The sequence below is a fragment of the Lithobates pipiens genome, unplaced genomic scaffold (genome assembly GCF_037356315.1).
Source record: "Lithobates pipiens isolate NorthernLeopardFrog02 unplaced genomic scaffold, aLitPip1_a1.2 Scaffold_8, whole genome shotgun sequence".
Classification (NCBI taxonomy): domain Eukaryota; kingdom Metazoa; phylum Chordata; class Amphibia; order Anura; family Ranidae; genus Lithobates; species Lithobates pipiens.
Window position 1 is genome coordinate 159,987,616 of NW_027507903.1, and position 23,602 is coordinate 160,011,217.

The 23,602-nt window shown below is 40.5% G+C and overlaps 1 protein-coding gene across 1 annotated transcript in view; it reads right to left on the minus strand.

Annotated features, from left to right (window-relative positions):
• Positions 1 to 6,774: 6,774 nt before the first annotated feature.
• Positions 6,775 to 23,602, minus strand: part of CDNF (cerebral dopamine neurotrophic factor) — a 70,716-nt gene continuing 53,888 nt past the window's right edge. Inside the window, exons 3-4 of the mRNA XM_077473869.1 lie at positions 11,252 to 11,393; positions 6,775 to 7,207 (exon numbers count right to left, since the gene is read on the minus strand). Of these exons, the coding sequence (XP_077329995.1) occupies positions 7,029 to 7,207; positions 11,252 to 11,393 (321 nt within the window). The 3' untranslated portion in view covers positions 6,775 to 7,028. The remainder of the gene's footprint in view (positions 7,208 to 11,251; positions 11,394 to 23,602) is intronic.

Consider the following 23,602-nt stretch of genomic DNA (forward strand, 5'->3'; position numbering starts at 1 on the left):
GAAGAACATTACAAGGAAGCAGAAAAACACAGTAAGAAATGATTTCATGAAAAAGAGATTACAGGGCCAATAAGTAGTGGAGGTGTATGGAATATTTTTGGGGAATAACAATATTGTTTAGTGTCACTTTAAAGAGCTTTTTTTTATTTCTTTTAAAACAACAAATGTGTTATAATTTCCTGCTCTGTGCAATCGTATTGCACAGAGCTGCCCTGACCCTTCTCTTCTCGAGTCCCCCACCAGCGCTCCTGACTCCTCCTCTTCTTGGTGCGCCACCACATAGAAAGCCACTTCTTATTGTGGCACACCAGCAGGCTCACTTCTGTGCTGTGATGCCTGCATCCATAAACACAGACAGTTTGCCTCGGTCCCGCTCCTGCTGCCTCATCACAGGATTTGATTGACAGCAGCAGGAGCCAATGGCTGTTAATGCAGGGAGAAGAGAAGAGAGCCACTGCAGATGGGCACAGCACTGGATTGAGATCGGGCTCAGGTAAGTATAAGGGGGTGCAGGGACAATATACATACAGAAAAATGCTTTACCTAAATGCAGAGAATGCATTAAAGTGTTACTAAACCCACAGCAGTAAAATGAGTCTGTATATGCAGAAATTCTCTGCAATGTGTAAAAAGGCTGGTTGATCCTGTTTTCCCTGATCCTCCCCTTCTTCCACAGTCCCCAATCTATCTGCTCATAAAACAGAGCCTTAGAGGTACTCTGTACATGCTCAGTTCAGTGCGTACTGCTAGAGAGTTTTTTTTTCTTTTCTTGGGAGAGTGCATGTGATCCGCATAGGGCCAATCAGCACAGTCCAGACAGAGGGTCAGGGGTCATGCAGCCTTTTAGAACAGTCAGAGGATACTGAAAACAGCTCCTACAAGCTTTAAGCAGACACTGGTAGAAGTCACATGAATGCTATATACTGAAAAAAAGGTATTTAGCAGTTTATATTTAGTAAAATTATTGCATTTCCATGTTCTGTGTACTGTGGGAGACCTGATATAGTGAATGCAGGTTCTAGGTTTAGTAACACTTTAAGGTAAAAAATGTTTTACAACCACTTTAAGTGTCAGTGTCATCTGCTATACCCCATATACACTATACACTAACTTTTGTTGTCTGATGTCCTTTAGATTTACCAAAACCATGTAGTGCAAAGGCCTACCTGATTGCAAACAAATTGAAACTCTTATGCCGCGTACACACGATCGGAATTTCGGCGATGAGAGCTTTTCATCAGAAAAAGTGTGTAGGCTCCATCGGAATTTAGCTGGCTGAATTCTCGCCAGCAAAAATTTGAGAGCATGTTCTCAATTTTTCTGACGGAAAAAGTTTCTTTCGGAAATTACGATCGTCTGTAGCAATTCCTACGCACAAAATTCCTACGCATACTTGCAAACAATTCAACGCATGCTTGAAAGCATTGAACTTGATTTTTTCTCGGCTCGTCGTAGTGTTGTACGTCACCGCGTTCTTGACAATCAGAATTTGGTGTGACCGTGTGTAGGCAAGACAGCTTGAGTGGAATTCCGTTGGAAAAACCATCAGAGCTTTTTCCGACCATAATTCCAATCATGTGTATGTGGCATTAAAGAGGAAGTAAAGGCAATAAAAAAAAAAAAAAAAGCAACCTGCAAGGCAAAGGCATAATGCGCTAGTATGCATAGCATACTAGCTCATTATGAATAACTTACCTGAGAACGAAGCCCCCAATGCGGTCCTCCGTCTTCATCTTCGCCGCTGCCATGTATCCCGGATTTCTGGGTCTCGCTGTGATTCGCCGGAGCTGCGATGACATCACTCTCGCGCATGCACACGGGAGCCGACACGAGCGGCATATCGCATTGATCTGCAGCCTGCTCAGTGCACCTGCGCGCCGCTGTCTACGGCGCATGCGCCGTAGACAGCGGTGCCTGTCTTTTTGTAAATATCTCCTAAACCGTATAGGTTTAGGAGATATTTCTTGGACCTACAGGTAAGCCTTAATCTAGGCTTACCTGTAGGTCAAAGTGGTTTGTAAGGGTTTACAACCACTTTAAGGTTTAACCTCATATTATAGGGTTTTGGTATATCTGATATCTGGTATATCAGACAAAAATCTGCATCAAATCTAATAGTGTGTATGGGGTCTTAGAAAATCTTATTTTGGCTGCTGAATAGTAAAGAGAGGTCATTTTTAATACCTATACATTCCAAATTGGCTTTTATAGCCATTATGTATGTTATATCAGCATTAAAAAATAAATAAAGTACTTTCCCTTTAAATGAAACCAGTCAGCACACATTACAGAACATAAAAAATGTTTTCAAAGATAATACAGCATTTTAGCTCACTTGCTTAGAATTATTAGCGTCAATCTGGTCATTAACTGGCTCTGTCCACCCATGAAATACTACACATTACAGTGCATTTTGCAGATGAAAACAGACCTTTCCCAGTTGGCATAAAATACTGAAGTCCAGACTTTAATAGAATGAAGCCCCAGACACTGTGCTTAAGCATGCAGTATAATTTCTTCATGGGACAACCTCAGCAGAAAATGCCTAGCAGACAGCAGAAAACGAGAATTAGACATGAATCATACCCAGGGCTTCCATTATCATAGTAATACACTGTTCTCACTGAAAATAAATACATGGTATGCGATTCAATAAGAAACTTCATTATCCGTTAATGTGCTTTGACATGTTTGTTTCTCTGTGTAAATGAAAGATGCCATATTACAAGATATTTATTCTGTACGATAAAACAGAATTGGTTTTGATTTAGTAATCGGACATTGATCAGTAAAACTCAAAGATCAGTAACCCTGAATAGGCTACATGCACATTGGCGCATTTGCCCATGCAGCATAAACAATGCATATTTTTGGTGCCCAGATTGTCCTGGTGCTGCGTACACCTGCCGTGCACACATGAATGGGTGAAAGCGGCTATACGCAGCCACGTTCTGCTTTTAGTATAAAGGAGCGTGCGCACATACAGATGTAATGTCCCAAACGCAGGTGGTGTACATTTAGTACATCATATACACTCACCGGTTACTTAATTAGCTACACCTTGCTAGAACCGGGTTGGACCCCTATTGCCTTCAGAAACGCCTTAATTCTCAGTGGCATAGATTTAGCAAGGTGTTGGAAACATTCCTCAGAGATGTTGGTCCATATTGACATGATGGCATCACGCAGTCACTGTAGATTTGTTTGCTCCACATCCATGATGCAAATCTCCTATTCCACCACTTTCTAAAGGTGCTCTATTGGATTGCAATCTGGTGACTGTGGAGGCCATTGGAGTACAGTGACCTCATTGGCATGTTCAAGAAACCAGTTTGAGATGATTTGAGCTTTGTGACATGGAGAATTATCCTGCTGGAAGTAGCCATCAGAAGATGGGTACACTGTAGTCATAAAAGTATGGACATGGTCAGCAACAAACAATGCTCAATTGGTACTAAGGGTCCCAAAGTGTCCCAGGAAAATATCCCCTACACCATTACACCATCACCAGCCTGAACCATTGATACAAGGCAGGATGGATCCATGCTTTCATGCTGTTTACACCAAATTCTGACCGTACCATCTGAATGTTGCAGCTTAAATCGAGACTCATCAGACCAAGCAACGTTTTTCTAATCTTCTATTGTCCAATTTTGTTGAGCCTTCAAGTTTCAATGTGTTGTGCATTCAGAAATGGTATTCTGTATACCTTGATTGTAATGAGTGGTTATTTGAGTTACTGCTGCCTTTCTATCATCTCAAACTAGTCTGCCCATTCTTCTCTGACCTCAACAAGGCATTTTCATCCACGCAACCAGATATCACTGGATATTTTCCCTTTTTTTCGGACCATTCTCTGTAAACCCTAGAGATGTTTGTGTGTGAAAATCCTTGTAGATCAGCAGTTTTTGAAATACTCAGACCAGCCCGTCTGCACCAACAACCATGCCACGTTCAAAGTCACTTAAAGAGGAAGTAAACCCTGATGAGTTTACTTCCTCTTTGATTCCCTGCAAAGGTAAAGCATAATGGACTACTATGCATCGCATAGTAGTCCATTATGTGTCATTTACCTGACACAGGAGCCAGCGAAGTCACCGCTGTCCCCTGTAGTCCGGAGCATCCATCTTCTCGGTGGGTCTCGCTGCTCCGCCGCTGTCATTCGACGAAGCCGCGATGACGTCACTCCCGCGCATGCGCACGGGAGCCGACACTCGCGGGATATCGCCGTTGACAGCGGCACGCTCAGTGTGCCTGTCTTTCGGCAAATATCTCCTAAACTATGTAGGTTTAGGAGATATTTCTTGGACCTACAGGTAAGCCTTAATCTAGGCTTACCTGTAGGTCAAAGTGGTTTGTAAGGGTTTACAACCACTTTAAATCCCCTTTCTTTCCCATTCTGATGCTCGGTTTGGACTTCAGCAAGTCTTTTCACCACATCTAGATGCCCAAATGCATTGAGTTGCTTCCATGTGATTGGCTGATTAGCAATTTGTGTTACCAATCAATTGAATGGGTGTATCTAATATAGTGGCCCGTGAACGTATCTGTGCATTCACTACTTTAAGCTAATAGTGCATACAGCTGCCTTTATCTACTCATGTCTATGGGAAGCTGTAGGCAGCTCCAGGACATCCTAGGAAACAGAAAGGTGCAACATAATTAATGTCATTATATCATTGGTAGAATAACTGGCACACCTTTACATGTTCATGCTGCAAGTCTGTCTTTATCTTACTTTAAAGCAATACCATAAGGAAAATATATATTATACATACTGTAATTCTAAGAATATACAGTTTTGTGAAAAACAAAGTTCATCCTATGGAAACTGTCAGCTTTTTTCAACATATTTCAACAGGCAAAATTGAGATCTTTATTAAACAAGTAAATAAGAAATAAATTGAATAACAACACAAGAAAAATGTGCCTTAAAAAAAAAGGAATGCATATAAAGGTGTATTGTGGAAAAAGTATGTACACCATGGCATCAAAAGCTGACATTGCCTGCTTTAGTAGAAATGACTTCTTGTAGGCATTTTGTACAAACTCCCCACCAGTCTACGACATTGACTTAGTGACATTTTCAACCATTTTTCCATGACCATTTCTCCTTGAGGTTGAAAGAGGTTTGTGGGTTTCCATGCAGAAACGGTCTATTTCCAAATCCCCCTACAAAATTTCAGTGGAAATCATATCATGCAAAACCCTTTATATCTTCTTTACGAGACATTCCTTAGTGAATTTGCTGGTCTGCTTCGGATCATGATTATGTTGAAAGAAAAATTTTCAGTAAAATCTCAACTTTTGAACAGATGGCCTGATTTTATCAGGCACAATTTGATATGATATAGAATATATAGTTGTCTTGATTGCTGCAAGCTGCCCAAGCCTTGAAGCAGCAAAGAAACCCAAAACATTAGCATTTCAACCACTATGCTTCACAGTTGTTATGAGGTGTTTCTTCTGAAAAACTGTCTTTGCTTTGCAGCAAGCTTGTCTACAGTTACTGCGATCAAACAATTCTATCTTTGGTCTGCCTTCAGCATATTGTTCCAGAAGGCCCAATCGTTGCCATTATGTTTAATAGCAAACTGTAATCTTGCTCTAATGGTCCCAACTTTTGCAAGAATAAAGCCCCACACACACTATCAGATTTTCTGCTGATTTTTTTCCCTCAGATTTACCAAAACCATATAATATGAGGTCAAATTAGTTTCAATGTTTATGCAATCAGGCAGGCCCTTGTACTACATGGTTTTGGTAAAACTGAACACAAAAATCTGCAGAAAATCTGATAGTGTCTATGGGGCTTTACCTTAACAATTGTAGGGATTCGTGGAGACTTCTTTTAGGAGCAAAACGTCAGCTCACGGGTTAAATATTCTGGGCCATCCAGTCCTAGTCAAATTAGCAGTTGTTTGAAATCTATGCCACCTGTAGATTATCTTGCTTAAATTGATTTTAAGTCACTTGACAAGCGTTTTAAACTTCTTGTGAGACCCATAGGCATCTACAACTTTCTTTCTGAAGGGTTTAGAGAGCACTTTTGATCTTGGCATGATGACACCTCACATGCCAATAGAAATAAGAGAACACCAGACTAGATACCTAAGGTTATAGTAAGGCAGGTTCACCTGCATACCCTCTAAGGAGGTTATAATCAATGACACCTAACCTGGAATCAGATTCTAATTTCATGGATCTGAAGTGATAGTAACTGTAATGGTGTACTTACCCTTCTATATGAAAAATCAGCATTTTGATGAATTTAGATCATGAAAATGAATACACCATGTTAATTGTATGTGTTATCATTTCAAGTACATCACTTTTACCTATAATCACTATTTAAATCAAGATCTAATGTTTGTCTGCTCAGATATGTTCAAAAGGTCAACTATTGCCATTGGTTGTACTTACTGTTTCATATGACTGTAGGTACTTATGCCATCATGGTGACATTTTTCCTTAACAACCACCAACCTGATTAAATCTTTAGGGCTGATTTGAATCTAATTAATGACTAAGGGAAAGTAACTTAATTTCTTTGTAATAACACATTAATAGGCATATAATGTTTATTATTGTAATTCAATACGTACTTAGGAAGCCTCCTAAGTAATTTACAATGGCATAAGTTCTGCTGAGATCACACATGTTCCCATACATTTAAATGCATTTACTTCTATTCAGGGATGATGATGATAATGATTATTATTATTATAAAAGAACAATATTAAATTATATTAAATACACATAATTGTCAGCGTGTTATTTCCTGTACCTTTTATTAACTATACATGTTTTAACATTTAATGAGTTCACTAAATGTATAATTAACCTTCACATATTAAAATGGGAAGAAAAGGTAATTGTGTTGCCCATAGCAACCAAGATTTCAGCTGTCATTTCTTGTATAGGTTAGAGTATGAAATCTTATAGCTAAAAAGATTGTTAGGGACAGTACTTCCATTTTCCATTCCTCTGTTATACAGCAGCTCCATCTTTAATTATAGTAGATGATTTCACAGATCTGTCCTTTGATTTTGTGCAGTATATTTTGGAGCTAGTTCTTTTATAAGCTGAACATAATCTGTTTTCTCTATGCAGGCTACGCATGTCTCTCCCCAGCTGTCCAGTATCTTCTTTAACTCTGCCACCCTCAGTTTAGCCAGGTCCACAGAATTTAGATCAATCTTCTTCTCTGCATCACAAAACACATGCACAAAGAGAAAATGTATGAGAAAGAGGCACACCGCTACATGAATCCAGCATATTTAATTGAGCATTTTAAAAAAAACTATTTTATGAGCAGTATGGTGTAGTCCATATGAGCCCATCTGATTTCCATTTTGTTCAGTCTTATGATTGGTAGATGTACTGCATAGTTAGTTACCCTACTAAAAAAAATTAACTATTTTAAATTATTGCCAAAACACAAGTTTATGAAAAAAAATAAAAAATTATATATATATATATATATATATATATATATATATATATATATATATATATATATATATATATATATATATATACACACACACACACAGTACTGTGCAAATGTTGTAAGCAGTTGTGATGGAATGCTGTAAGGTAAGAATGCTTCCAGAAATATATATTTGATTTGTTTATTTTTATCAATTTACAAAATGAAATGCAAAGAGTAAACTGAAGAAAAATCTAAATCAATATTTGGTGTGACTACCCTTTGGCTTCAAACCAGCACCAATTCTTGCACTAAAACAAAGCCAGAGATTTTGTAGGATTAGAGTCAGGTGTATCAATAACCTATTATACCAAGCAGTTGCTAATGATCATCAATTTCATGTGTAGTTTGAAACACATTTATTAACAGAAACATAAACAGCTGTGTCGAAGGTTTAAAACTGGGTGAGGAACAGCCATACTCTGCTACTAAGGTGAGATTGTGGAAGACAATTTCATGTCACATTGCATACAGCATGCCGAGACTGAGCACAGAAATGAGACACCATGTAGTTATACTGCATCAACAAGGTCTCTCCCAGGCAAAGATTTCAAAGCAGACTGGGGTTGCAAGATATGCTGTTCAATGTTGAGGACTGTAGACACAGTGGTTGACCCAGGAAACATAATGCAGCAGATGAAAGACACATAATGCTTACTTCCCTTTGATATGGGAAGATGTCCACACAGAACTGTCAGAAACCAGGGAGGCCCAGGTACACCCATCTACTGTCAGGAGAGGTCTGGCCAGAAATGGTATTCATGGAAGAATTGTGGCTGAAAAGCCATACCTCCGATGTGGAAACAAGGCAAAGTGACTCAACTATGCACAAAAACATAGGAATTAGGGTGCAGAAAAATGGCAGCAGGTGCTCTGGACTGATGAATCAAAATTGTAAATACTGTGTCTGGCTGTAGCAGCAGGTAGTTTGTTCACCGAAGGGCTGAAGACTGGTATAGTAATGAGTGTCTGCAGGCAATAGTGAAGCATTGTGAAGGTTCCTTGCACATTTGGAGCTGCATTTCTGCAAATGGAGTTGGAGATTTCTAAATGCTCTGAAATACAGGCAGACACTTATCCATCATGCCATACCATCTCGGAGGCATGTGATTGGCCCCAAATTTATTCTGCAGCAGGATTTCTATTTCTGAAAGCATTCTTAATTTACAGCATTTTTTCACACCTGTCTAAAACGTTTTCACAATAATATATATATATGGATGTTCCAAAGTGGACCTTAGCCCTATCTAAGAGAAATTCAGTTCATTTTGCAGATAAACTCTCTCCTGTCCTATGATATAAACTATTAACACCCTATCAGCAGCTCCTTATGAGTCCTGACATCTGGGACAGTGTGTTGATGTCTGCTATGTTCTTAGACACATGAGAGCTCTGCGACTTGAATCCCTATCGTGTGCAGTGCTATCCTCACCCCTCTGCATCCTGAACATTCCCATGAAGGGCCACTTCAATGTGAATGAAGCAGGACTATAATTGAAAGAGTGCTTTCCATATACATTGAAGATGCTATCATTTCATTATTTTCCCAAGGACTTGTATCACCCTCACTTAGTTAAGCTGCTAGGTTATTTATTTATTTTTTGGGCTTCACTGTAATCAGTGGTGCTGCTGCACCACTGATTACAGTGAAGTTAAAAAATAGATTCAGCAGTTCTTTGTTATTGTCTGTTCAAAGTTTCCTGAGCTTGGTGCTTGAGTCTTCCCGCCTGCCTCTGGAAGAAGCTTCCAGAGTATAGGGCAGGCAAATTCAAATAGCCATCACAAATATTTATCATGCTACAGCCAATCCCTGGATGGAGTCGTGCAGAAGGTGGCTGGGGAGGTGATAAATGTTTTGAACACCTCTCCAGAGTGTTCTGTCCTCTTCAGGGAGGGTTCCAGTCTCCTGGGTGGGATTCTTCCTCTGATATAGCCAGAATAGACAAGAATCTGCAGTCTGGGCCTCAGTCGCTGCTGGGCTGAGGGCCTGGGAAGTTTGCTACATGATTATATTTGCTGGAGGGCACTGTCTTGAAGTTCTGGTCTGGAGAAGGATCTTGTTATCCCCCTCACTTAGGATCTACCTGTTGATGTTGTGTGGCAGACAGCTCCTGGGACACTGTGAGTAAAGACCTTGCTATTAGTTGTGCGCAGGGCTGGGATAAGATGGGGGCAGAAAGAAATATTGCTGCTACTGACATCAATGCTTGGGTTTACTTTTGTGTAAATTGTTTGCATAATTGTTTTGCATAATATGACATTATTTTATTTTATGTCACTTTAACATTTCTTCATATTTTTGTTATAGTATATAACACAGACTTGTAGATTAGTTGCTAGAGGATGCCCAGTGTGTCTCTGAGATCCCTCTGCCTCTGCTTATAGCAGACTTTGCACCAAAAATGTAAGGTCTTCTTTTTTTTATCATGCCCCCTTCCTCGTGCCAAAAAGCTTCAATTGTTTTTAATTGTTTAAGCCTAACTAGCCTTTAAAATGCACTTCCACCTTCTACACCTATGCTGACTATATTCAGGCTGCTCTAGTCTGGTCACATGATCAACCCTGTGTTAGCCAACGGCATATGCAGTGGAGAGGAGGGAGTGCCAACAATAGCTGGGATATGGGAACCTATGGGTGATGTCACTGCTCCAGGGTTTAGCCCAACTGTTATTGAGTGCTCTCTCCTCTCCACTCCAGCCACCATTGGCTGACACAGGAGATCATGTGACCGGACTGGAAAGGCTTGAAAATAGGTAAGTATACACATCTTTTTTGCACAGGTTAGTCAGTAAAGGTGTTAGAATGGGGTAGGGGGCATTTTAAGGCTAGTTAGGTTTAAGCTGGAATTCCACTTTAACAGGCTACCAATAAAGGGGGTTTAAATAGCATACCACCATTTACCACCTATTCTGGGAGTTATTATTGCTACTATTGGCACCAATTCTGGGAAATATTATTGCAGAAACGGGTACTATTGCTAGGTATTTATTTTGCAAAAACTGGCACCAATGCTGGGGATTATAATTGCTGCTACTGACACCAATGCTGGGCATTATTATTCCAGAAACTGGCACCAATGCTGGGGGTTATTATTGTATAAACCAACAACAATGCTGTAGATTAATATTGCGGAAACTGATACTGATGCTTGGGTTTACTTTTGTGTAAATTGTTTGCATAATTGTTTTGCATAATTTTACATTATTTTATTTTATGTCACTTTAACATTTCTTCATATTTTTGTTATAGTATATAATACAGACTTGTAGATTAGTTGCTAGAGGATGCCCAGTATGTCTTTGAGATCTCTCTGCCACTGCTTAAAGCAGACCTTGCTCCAAAAATGTAAGGTCTTTTTTTTTTTGCCATGCCAAAAAGCTTAAATTTTTTTTAAATGTAGGGAAAAGCATTTATGGCATCAGGGTGATCTTTATTATGCTGGCCACACACTACAATTAAATTAGTTTTCTTGTTTAGACTGACCAAAAGTAGGAAGAAACTTAATAAAATATGCCTGTTCACTGGCAGGGCAGTACATTTTTGACCACACTCACCATTTGGTGTAGTGTGCTTTACGTGCTGCTATTTTCTCTATTAATGTGGGTGGAGCTCTGCCCTGCTCCACCCACATTAAAAGTGGCCATGGTGAGTAGGGTGTCCCCGGATTTCAGTTTGAAAATCTGATCACCTAAATCTAAGGCGTGACCTTATGATATGACAAAATAGGTGCAATAATGACTTTACTTATCCAATACATACCATATTTCAGCTCGCAGATCTGAATGTCTATCCTCCTCAGTTTCTCACAGATTTTGGATACTGGCACATGAGCACTCATAGGACGACTAACTTCACTTACAATTTTTGTAGCTGCATCACTTGTGGCCCCTAAATAGTAACACTAATAAAAACAAAGTTTTATATTAATCTTATGAAATTTCAGTACAGACATAAATACAGTAAAATTAGTCTGTTTTTTTTTCACATGAAAGCTAGTCAGTTTAAAGAGTATGCTGTTGTAAGTAAAGGAAGCATGTAAAGAAAGCCAGCAATTTAAAGTGGTTGTAAACCTCAGACATGAAAAATGAACAAAGGGCATCCCACTTTAGTGTGTACTAACCTGAATCCAAAGTCAAGTCTGGCTCGTCTCTGATTTATCCTCTCTCTGCTATCTGCATGACTCACTCAAATAGATTAATGCCCCGTACACACGATCCAAAAATTGGATGACAGATCGTCAATATTTTCAAGTAGGTATTGAATAGGTTACTAAAATCACAAAAATTCTTGTACGACTAAAAATCAGAAGTGATGTCATGTGTTGTAATGTATGTGTATCATATTTTCGGACGACAACTATTCTGACTAAACGAAAATTGTATGAGGAAAATTTTAGCATATAGGTTCTAGTTTAGGTGCTTGTCTAATTGAATAATATTGGATGAATTGTCGTGATTGGCTCTCGAAAGCTCTGTACTAACGATCCAATTATCGTACGATCGTGGCAAAAGTGGTATTTTTGTGTACAGGCCATAAGCCAACACCCCAGCCTCCAGGAAGATGGCCTGCCCCCCCCCCCCTTCCTCCAGTACACAGCAGATGACTCATACCATAGCTCCCAACTGTCCCTGATTTCGAGGGACTGTCCCTGATTTGGTGCAATGTCCCTCTGTCCCTCCCTCCTCATTGTCCCTCATTTTGGTCTGATCTATATAGTTGTATATAAATGCACTTTTTATATTTCAAAAAGTGTTTGCCAGAGCTAAACCTTTCATTCAAATTCTAAATTGCTGCATTTGTAAATTTTAAAAGCCAATATAAAGGAATAGTAGTGGTTAAAAAAAAAAACCCTTGTGGACTTAATTAAACTTTTTTTTTTCTTGGTTAATTCTCCTTTAAGGGGATGTGGTATGCCAACATACATTTGCTAGTAGGCATCCCTCATTCCCATCTGAAAATGTTGGGAGGTATACTCATACTATCAGCTCTATGTTTCTCAGAGCCTATGAAGAGGGGGGCATCACTTTCCTTCAATCAGCTCTCAGATTACACTCAGCTCCATGCTCTAGCTCTGCAGTGAGTGACATTAGATCCCGCCCCCTGCTTTCTGCTGCTGAGAAAAATCTATTCATCTATGTGTTGTAGAAGGCTGGAAAGGTCAGATGGCTGGAGATAGACAGGTACAGCTTATGTCCGAGGATTTCTTTCATCTCTGTGTATCACCTGAGTCCAGTCACTTCACTGGGTATAGGTAAGGGTATTTTGCCTTAACTCAGTGAGTTAAATGTATATTTAAAGGAAAGCTTCAGTTCTGTCAAAAAAAATTCAGTACATATAATTTCTAGATAGCAATAATAAATATGTGAGAGGCAATAGACTGTATATGATGTCGCAGCTCAGCCTCTATGCATTTTGCACGTAGCGCGGCTTTAGGAAGCTTTCTTTAAAAGTGCATAGGCTACTTTGTCAGCCATATACATCTGGTGAGTGCACACTTCACGTGGGGAAAACTTTTATTAACCCATTGAGAAGAAATAGTAACCATATATGTTTTCAAAAGAGCACAGTGGATTGGGACTACTTTTAGACTTGCATTAGGTTGATCATTTACAAATATAGATGTGGTAATTGGTTCATTTGTGAGAATCTAGCACCTGATTTTTTGCTATATCTTGTACTATTGGTGTTTATACACTTAAAATCACAACTGGTTCTATTAGACTGCATATTTAAATAGGAACTGCAGTCTACTCACATAATTTGTAATAAAAACATCTTTGCTTCCCTCCAACCACTTTGCATATTATTTTATATATATTTGATTCTATACTTGCCAAATATGCTGAAGAAATCTCCCTCCACTGAGTCTGGCTGTAACCATTTTAACTGTGGGCAGCTGAAGCTGCTGCCTGTTCACTTCCTGGATTTACACAGACACACACAGGCACATCTCCAGCTAGACAGCTCTCATTTGCCCTCTTATGGCTCATCCCCCCTCCCTTCATGGCAAACTCTCACGAGAGTGAGAGAGTGAGCTGTACATGATTGTCATAAGCCTAGGCTTTTTCCCAGACAAGAAACAGGAGATGGGCTGTATAAGATATTTACTTGCAGAAGATTTACTATCCAAAGTTAAAACAACAAGGGCAGAACATTTAATAGATGGAAAGTTGAAAAAATTACTGAAGGTCCGCTTTAAGATATTTGCAACATCCAGGGAAGCGCCTTTACAGTGTTTGATATAGCTTTGCTACACAAGTCAGATTACCTGTTTCAATCTCCAGTCAGCTATAATTTCTATGTCATGACAGCAATGTTCTTTTCCAAGAAATTTGCACAGTGATAGGCCAATAGTGAGGCTCAGGAAAGGGGGCAGTGCCTGACACAAAGTGGCTGTTATTTGCATGTGAGATTTTTGAAAAAAAAATTGGGTCCTCATCAAGAAAAGGAATCTTGTCTTGTGATAACTGTATTTATCATTAGAGGGTGCCATCTTGTCCAACTACTATCTATGTCTATGGCATTTAGTGTCAGGCTCAGTGATGCACCAGACTGACAAGATAGCAGAAGCATGTATGATGACTGTAAGCAGAAAAGATCAACACAGGAACCACATGGCACCACATTTTCACAGTTGGTATGATTTTAAACTGTTATACTGTTCCCTCATATTTCATCCCAAAAGAATGTGAATAGAGATCTTCCCAAATTCATGGCCTACAAAGAAAATACTTATCTTACATGCACACCTATGTGTTTTTTAGTGCGTTTTGTAGTTTGCAGAAACGCACTGCATGTCCATTTAACATGTTTTCCTATATGGTACTAGTTCACATTTATGCTTTTTGCGGCCAGTACGTTTTTGGAAAGGGTTGGGGACTTTTTTGATGCGTTTTTTGATGTGCTTTGCAGTTCTCATTTTACCACTCTATATAGCTGAAGGGAGCCGGGAAGCTGGCCATCACGTCCTTAGCAACAGATAAGTCATCAGGTATCAGCCGGGTTCCCCGCTGAGAGCTGAATGTAAAAAAAAAAAAGACATTTGCCGGCAAAAAAATTGCAAAAAAAAAAAAAAATCTTGGCATGGGGTTCCCTTCCAGGTCCATACCAGGCCCTTATCCGAGTGGCCTGGTATGGTTCAGGAGGGGGGATCACTCGCATGTCCCCTTCCTTTCCTGACCTGCCTGGCGGCATGTACAGATAAGGGTCTTGTATGGATTTTTTGGGGGGTCCCCTCCGAATCCATACTAGACCTGAGGGGCCTGGTATGGACCGGGGGGGGGGGGGGACCTCACGCCATTTTTTTTTTCCCCGGCAAATTTTTATTTATTTTTTACATTCAGCTTTCAGCGGAGAACCCTTTTGACAGCTGATGACTCATCGGTTGCTAAGGACGTGGCGGCCGGCTTCCTGGCCCCCTCCTTAGCAACAAGCTATATACAGTGTGTTTAAAGAGACAGAAAAAAAAGTAAAAGGCAAAATGCATGAAAACTGCATGCAAAAACGCATAAAAAACGGTGGTTTAAAAACGCAAAATGCACTGAAAAATGTGCGTGCCTGAGAAACGCATCAAGTGCAGCCGCATAGATGTGAACCTGGACTAAATGTTTTAAAATAATGGTTGAAAGGATTACTATTGGTTGTTGGAGCTCGAGTCTACTAATCTTGGCATGCTTTTTCCGCCATATCAAGTGTCTTATCATTCGATTAATTTTATGAATGTCCTTTGAGTTTAGATGTATAGGTCTTCTATTAAGAAAAGCAAATGAAGGAAGGTGATCATTTTGATTAAAGAAACTCTGCCAAGATAGGGAAGAGTAAAGTTGGATCGTGTTGTGAATTCTTTTTGAATGTATTTGAGTGAAGGTGATATGTTTTTTTCATAAAGACAGTTTGTGTTCTTAGAGATTATAATGCTAAGAAATTGTATAATTTTCAAATTTTTGGTCCAACGGGTATAATCAACTCTATGGTGGCTTGTGAGTAGAGTGTAAATAGAATGCAGCAGATTTATAAAAAATGATATTTCGTTCCAAATTTAGTTATTAGGTGGATAATGTGGGGAAGGGCTTGTTTTGGGTTGGAGATAATTAGCAATATGTCATCTAAAGAAGCAGTTAGTTTGAGATTATTTCTCCCACTTGCAGGCAGTGAAAACTTCAGCCCTGGCCACATTTCCCTGAAACAATCATGGACTCACCTCCTTTAAACAACTACAGTAAATGAACTCAAAAAACCCCCACAAATGTTATCTTTTTCCAGAACTAACACAAAAGTTTCCAGCTATTTCCCCAGACATCTACACATTCCTTCAAGCTAAATCATACATCACACAATTCATTTCAAAACTTTCACATGACACTATCAACACCCAATGTCTCACAGAAAGCAGTCTCTTATTATCTCCTGCTCACAGAAGATCATTCCAAATGCACTAACATCTTGTCAAAAATGGCTAACATACTTTCCCCAAATGAACATAACCATACTTTTGAACACATAGGGGTTGATTTACGGAAGGGAAATACACTGTTTACTTTGTAAGGGAATTTGTACTCTGCAAGGCAATCTTCCCTTAGCTTAGTGAATGTGGTTAAAAATAACTTTGCAATGAATACCCAATCACGCACAAGGAAATTAAAAAACAGTATTTTTGTTTACATATGACTGGATGATAGAAGTCAGCAGAGCTTTACCTCATTAAAGTGGTTCTTAAGCCAAGAAATTTTTTACCTGCAGCTGCTGACTTTTAATATATGGACACTTACCTGTCCATATTCGAACCGGCTGTCAGGTACACCCGCTGACATTCCTGGTAAGGGAACCCGGCAGTGAAGCCTTTCGACTTCACAGCCGGTTCCCTATTGTGCATGCCTGAAGTGCCCTGTGCTTTCTTATTGGCCCGATGGCGGAGGAAGGAGGAGGGGGGGGCAAACTTCCAAGAGATGGAGCCACTGCATCTTCTTCGGAAGTGGAGAAGGGGACCTGTCCCCTTTCCCCCCTGAAAGATACCAAATTTGGCAACGGAGGGGAGGAGGAGACAAATAAGTTGAAGTTCCACTTTGGGGTGGAACTCCGCTTTAATGCAATGCATTAAGGTAAAAAATGTCCCGGTAGTAGTATGCCCCCTCACCCCCTTAATACTTACCCTCGCTTGTTTCAGTGCTGTACCTACCTGTAGCAGCTCTCTTCCCTCTCCTTGCATTCAGAGGACAGGGAGGCAGCAGCCAGAGCCATTGGCTCCTTCTCAGCCCTAACTTCTCATGTGTTTCAATTGGGAACATCAGTCTTTGTCAAGGAAAGGCTGGATACAAGCAGAACATTGCATTAAAAGCACTCTCCCACTTAAAGTGTTAAAAAACCCACAACAGTAATATCAGTCAGTATATGCAGTAAAGCATGCTTGTTATACTCACAGTAGAAGCTAAGGGCTTCATTATGTGCATTGTGTAAAAAAGCAGTTTGATGCCGTTTTCTCTGATCCTCCCCTTCTTTTACTGTCCCCAATCAATCTGCTGATAGAACAGAGCCCTGGGGGCACTCTCCACATGCTCAGTTTGGTGTGTATTAATAGAGAGGTTTTTTTTGGTTTTCTTGGGAAAGTGCACGTGATCGGGCCAATCAGCACTGTCCAGACAGAGGGTCAGGGGTCCTGCAGCCTCATAGGTCAATCAGGGGAGAATGAAAACTCCTCCTGCAAGCTTTAACCAGACACTAACTGCTCTAACTGCTGATGAGAAAAGGTATTTAGCCTTTTATATTTACTAGAATTATTGCATTTCCATGTTCTGGGTTCAGAGGGAGACCAGTTGTAGTAAATGCAGGATCCCGGATTTAGTCACACTTTAACCACTTCCCAACCGGTGCACACCAATGTACGTCGGCAGAATGGCACGGGCAGGCATATTGGCTTAGATGTACGTCCAATCTTTAATGCAGCCCTGCCATCGGTCACGAGGGTCCCGACTGGCACGCGAGCGCACCGCCGGCGGTGCGCTCGCGTGCCAGTCGGGACCCTCGTGAGTCCGGTCACGGGTCCCGCGGGCTTGATCACCGCGGGCATACCTGTGATCATCTCACGGGGCGGCTGAATGGAGAGATGCAGTTGTAAACAGCATCTCCCTGTTCTGCCTAGCAGCAAGTGACACTGATCTCTGCTCCATGTGATTGGAGCAGAGATCAGTGTTCACTAAAAGAAAGCCCAGCCCCCCACAGTTAGTAACACGCCCCCAAGAACACTTAACCCCTACACTGCCACCCACTGGTTAACCCCTTCACTGCCAGTGTCATTTACACAGGAATCACTGCATTTGTATAGCAGTGATTGCTGTATAAATGACAATGGTCCCAAAAATGTGTCAAAAATGTCTGATGTGTCTGCCATAATGTCGCAGTCACAATAAAAATCGCTGCCATTACTAGTAAAAAAAAAAATGTATAAAAATGCCATAAAACTATCCCCTATTTTGTAAACGCTATAACTTTTGCGCAAACCAATCAATAATCTCTTATTGCGATTTTTTTTTACCAAAAATATGTACAAGAATAGGTATCGGCCTAAACTGAGGGAAACATTTTTATATATATATTTTTGGGGGATATCTATTATAACAAAAATTAAAAAATAATGCGTTTTTTTTTTAATTGTGGCACTATTTTTGTTTATAGCGCAAAAAATAAAAACCACAGGGGTGATCAAATACCACCAAAAGAAATCTCTATTTGTGGGAAAAAAAGGACGTCAATTTTGTTTGGGAGCCATGTCGCACGACCGTGCAATTGTGAGTTAAAGCGACGCAGTGCCGAATCGCAAAAAGTGGTCTGGTCTTAAGCCAGCAAAATGGTCCGGTCTGTAAGTGGTTAATTAACACCTTATCATTTTGAATAATTTTACTAAAAACATCACTATCCAATAAATTACTTCACATATCAATAGATAATATCCCTGAGTATATTGAAAGAAATAAAGAAATTAATAAAAACATTATTATTTTGATCTAAAATGATGCACCATAAATGAAAGTAAATAAATAAATCACTCAAATACAAACAGTTTGATACCCATATTTAACCCTGCAGAAATAATCATATTCATTTTTTTTTTTAAACTATTTGGATTCACTTCTGGACATTTTCTTAATAAAATGTCCTCCAAGTCAATCATGTTTTACAGCTTCCATTCCCCAAAACTTGTACCTAAATACTTGTAAAACTATTGGGGGAGTTAGTGGAAGCCATGTAGTTTGAGCCCATCCACACAACTGCACTATTAGCATATAAAGGGTCAGTTAAGCCATTTTTAATCTGTTAGCAGACCTTTTTTTCTGGTCAAGTACCAATGATATATGTTTATTTCTTTTTCAGATGTCCAAGCCCTTGTACATGTCCGAACGGATCGTGTTGTCGGATAATCCGACCGTGTGTGGGCTCCATCTGACTTTTTCTGTCGGAATGTCCGACCAACAAAGCTTGAGAGCTGTATATAAAATTTTCAGACAACATGATCCAATCAGACTTTGTCCGATCGTTTGTAGAGAATTCTGATCGGACAAAGTGCCACGCATGCTCAGATCAAATTACGAGACCAAAGCTATTGGCTACTAGCCTGAACGTAGTCTCGTCGTAAAGAACGAACGTCATCACATTCCGAACGATTGGATTTTCCAACAACTTTGTCCGACCATGTGTATGCAACACCAGTTTCGGACAAAATCCGTCAGAAAAAATCCGATGGATTTTGTGGTCGGAATGTCCGACTGTGTGTACAAGGGCTTACAGTTAAAGTTACTTGGAGGAAAAAAATCACCAACAAAAGTTTTTCCCAGTCAACACAGTGTTTTATTTTCCTAGGTAATAAAAGATTAAACCTAATTGGCCACTTTAGGCAAGGAACTAAAGAGACCAATTGTTACCAGTTTTCTTTTCGATTTTTCGTATAAAGGGTTGTTTTTCTTAAATTAGTTTTGTAATAAAACCTGTTGTTGTAGGTTTGAATGCAATTTGTTTTCAGCAGTTTACAGCTATATTTAGGAAACACATTGTGAGTTATTATCGCAGTGTTTGTCAGGACTAGTGATGAGTGAATCTGTCTGGGTTTGATGAATCTTGTTCAAAGCTCGGGACAAATATAGTGGGACAGATCTCATTAAATTCTGACCATTTTTATGACTAATAGGCAAAAAAGGCTAGGGAAGCTGGGCACTGCATCAGGGAATATGTGAAACAAATTGAAAGAACAAACTGTCCATAACAATCCAGGAAAGCACATAAATAAAACATCATTAACCAGCCCCTTGATTAGGTCCCTTGTGACAAAATGCACCGGGTGTAACCTAGCACTGACGTCATCATGCCCGCTTGGCCAAGTGGTGGAGTTATACATGCTTGTCTCCATTATTGTGCAGGTGAGTAGCTTTCTTTTATAATAAAACGGTATTCCTTTAAGTTACTATGCTATGGAATTCCTTTCTTTTTTCATTTCTACTGGATATTATCTGACCAAACCTGGCTGAGGTTTTTTATTGCATAGGTGCATTTGAAGATATCTCTGAGTACCCTGAAAATATTTTATGTGCATTTTTTTATTAAACGGACACCTAGACCTCCTATGTTTAGGGTTCTATTTATCTGGTAAGGGATTGAAGTGTTTGGTGGTGGTGGAACACTGAAGCTTGTTATTTAGGTGCACTCACGGATTATTATGGACATTTTGTGTTTTCACTTAATGACCTGTTTCACGTAATTTGATTTGCACTTGTGAATGTTTATTTGTCACTTATTTTAATTGTTCATAAAGTAATTACATATGCACTATTGATGCACTATTGTTTCACTTATAATGAGGTATTTATTTATTAAAGGACAGTACAACTTTTTTTTGCCTTTATGCTTTGTCAGTACTTTGTATTCAAATATTGTGTGATTGCAGCTGTCTAACATTCTACTGTACATCTAATAATTACACTATCCCTTTCATTAAAACACATGACATTTTTAAATAAAACCTTTCCATTTTTAATACATATGTTATTTTGAACCCAGTGATGTCATCACTTGGTCTCTGCATTTCTCTATGCAATGCAGGCAAATCATGGCTTGTGGAAGGGACTGTATATAGCTTCCTGAACACAGAAGACTGAATAGATAACATCAGAGAGAAAGAGAGACATCCGAGAGAGAGACATCTGAGAGAGACATCAGAAAATACAGAAAGAGAGAGATCAGAGAGTACAGAGTAATACATAAGAGAGAGAGATCCGAGAGTACAGAGACATCAGAGAGAGAGAGAGAGAGAGAGATCAGAGAATACACAGAGAGAGAGAGAGAGAGAGAGATCAGAGAGTACAGAGAGATACATCAGAGAATACAGAGAGAGAGAGATACATCAGAGAGAGAGAGAGAGAGAGAGAGATCAGAGAGTACAGAGAGATACATCAGAAAATACAGAGAGAGAGAAATCAGAGAATACAGAAAGAGAGAGATCAGAGAGAGAGAGAGAGAGAGAGAGAGAGAGAGAGAGAGAGATCAGAGAGAGAGAGAGAGAGAGAGAGAGATCAGAGAGAGAGAGAGAGAGAGAGAGAGAGAGATGAGAGAGAGAGAGAGAGAGATGAGAGAGAGAGAGAGAGAGAGAGAGAGAGAGAGAGATCAGAGAGTACAGAGTGATACATCAGAGAATACAGGGAGAGCGAGAGAGATACATCAGAGAGAGAGAGAGATCAGAGAGAGAGAGAGAGAGAGAGATCAGAGAGAGAGAGAGAGAGAGAGATCAGAGAGAGAGAGAGAGAGAGAGAGAGATCAGAGAGTACAGAGAGAGAGAGATACATCAGAGAGAGAGAGAGAGAGAGAGAGAGATCAGAGAGTACAGAGAGAGAGAGATACATCAGAGAGAGAGATCAGAGAGTACAGAGAGATACATCAGAAAATACAGAGAGAGAGAGAGATCGATCAGAGAGTACAGAGAGATACATCAGAGATTACAGAGAGATACATCAGAGAATACAGAAAGAGAGAGACATCAGAGAGAGGGAGTACAGAGTGATACATCAGAGAATACAGAGCGAGAGGCATACAACCACTTTAAGAGACCACAGCTGGTATTGCAGTATAAAACTAACCAGTAGCAGAACATTTTTAATAAGGGAGAGCTGAATGAAATTTACTAGAGAAAAAAAGAGTATAGGCAGGTGTAGAGCCCCTGCCCTGGCTAGATTTAGTGTACTATGGATGAGTGGAGATCTATTTGTATTGGAATTATGAATATTTTTCCACCCCAGCCAATCCCTGGGAATCTAGCTCAGAAGATAGGGCTGGGGAGAGGGTAAATATCTGTGAGGATCTGGCCAGAGTCTAATGGCCCGTACACGTGATCCGAATATCGTACAAAAACTGTCATCCGAAGAAGAATCGTGCAATTTTCGGATCACGTGTACACTAATTTCGACAGCCGATCACGACAGTTAATTCAATATTATTAGATTGGACATGTGTAGGGGTCAGCCCCTAGGATTACTGAACTATATTGCACTGTGTTCCATCTATAATATATACAGCCTGCTATTTCCAGTTTAGCCACAAGATGTCACTGTTGCTGCCGACCCTTCAGAGGAGAGGAAACAGGAAGTGGCAGTGAGAGAGAACTGTGAGGAGTGTGTGGGCAGCTGAGGGATTCCTGTGCGGAGCTGAGGAAAAGTCAAGTCTGCCCTGAGGAGAGGGAGACTTTGTGTGGATAAAGAGTCGCAGTATCCAGCTAAAGATCGGGCATCTCGGGCAGAGAGAGAGAGCTGTGGTGATTTTGGGCCGCATCTGTGTTCATCCATCCGTCCCAGACGGGCAAGCTGCAGCACTAGGAACTGGACTTCACCTGCCTCATGAAGGAGGCCAAGACAAGGGACCCTCCAGCTGTCTAACAAACTGTGAGTGAGCACCGGTGCTGGATTGTGATAGGGAATAGTACAGTCCCTACTGAGATAGTACGTTGTAGAAACGTGTCCCGATAAGCGGGAATCAGGCAGGACATATTAGAAGAGGGTAGCCTGTATCACTGTGCATGTGTTGGCGGGAAAGCCATTTTGTGTACCACATTCCAGTTAGCCTTACTGTAAACTACTGTGAATTGTTAATACTGTTATCCTCCTCCTCCGGCCATTATATCTCACTGTTTAATAAAGCCGGTTTTTGTTTCAGCCTCCTTGTCTGCTGTCCCGTACTTGAAACCTGCATTGCGGTCTCCTATACCTCTGACCGCTACAAGTGGCGCTGCGAGCAGGGTACGGTTACAGAGATGGAGGCGGCTGAAGGCAACGTACCTGATGTTGATGTGAATGCCTTAGGTAATGGTGGAACCCCTACAAGGACCCTCCCTATGGGCATGCTTTTTAACTTGTTGCCAAAATTTGATGGCCAGAACATGTCACTGTCAGACTGGGTGACGAGATTACAGAGCGTTGCTAGAATTTACAATGTCAGCCCAGAGCTACAGGTGGAAATTGCTTTGGCTGCCCTGGAGGGTGAAGCGCGGAAAACTGTTTGCTTACAACCGGAAGCTACGCGCAGTACCTTGAAAGAGATTGTGCGCTTTCTAGAAGAAATATACGGTGAAACAGCTAGTGCGGGCCACCTCCGGGCAAAGTTCTTCTACCGGGTACAGCAGGAAAATGAAGGGGTCTCACAATATGCAACGGCTCTACAGGAAGTACTGGCTGAGATACAGAAAAAAGAGGCAGACGGGATAACCGCCATGGGATCCGCAGACCGGATACTGAGGGAACAATTGATCCTGGGACTCTACAGCTCTCACCTGAGACAAGCCCTACGGGAACGAGTCAGAGTGGACCCTACACTGAATTTTCGGCAAATATTGGCTGAGGCCGTGGAGCGAAGTAAAGAAGAAATTTATGCCTCTGGAGTGATACGGACCCAGACCGCCTCCCTCGGGGTTGCGAAGAATGAAGAGGTCCTGGTTAGAGTGGTGCAGGACCTACAAAGCTCCCTGGGTCTCATGCATGAGAAGTTGACGCAAATAGAGAGACGGATGGATTTGAGCTACCCCCCTGAGGTTGCATATCTGGGGCAACAACAACCTTATCAGACTGCCTCGATGGTTCCTGCACC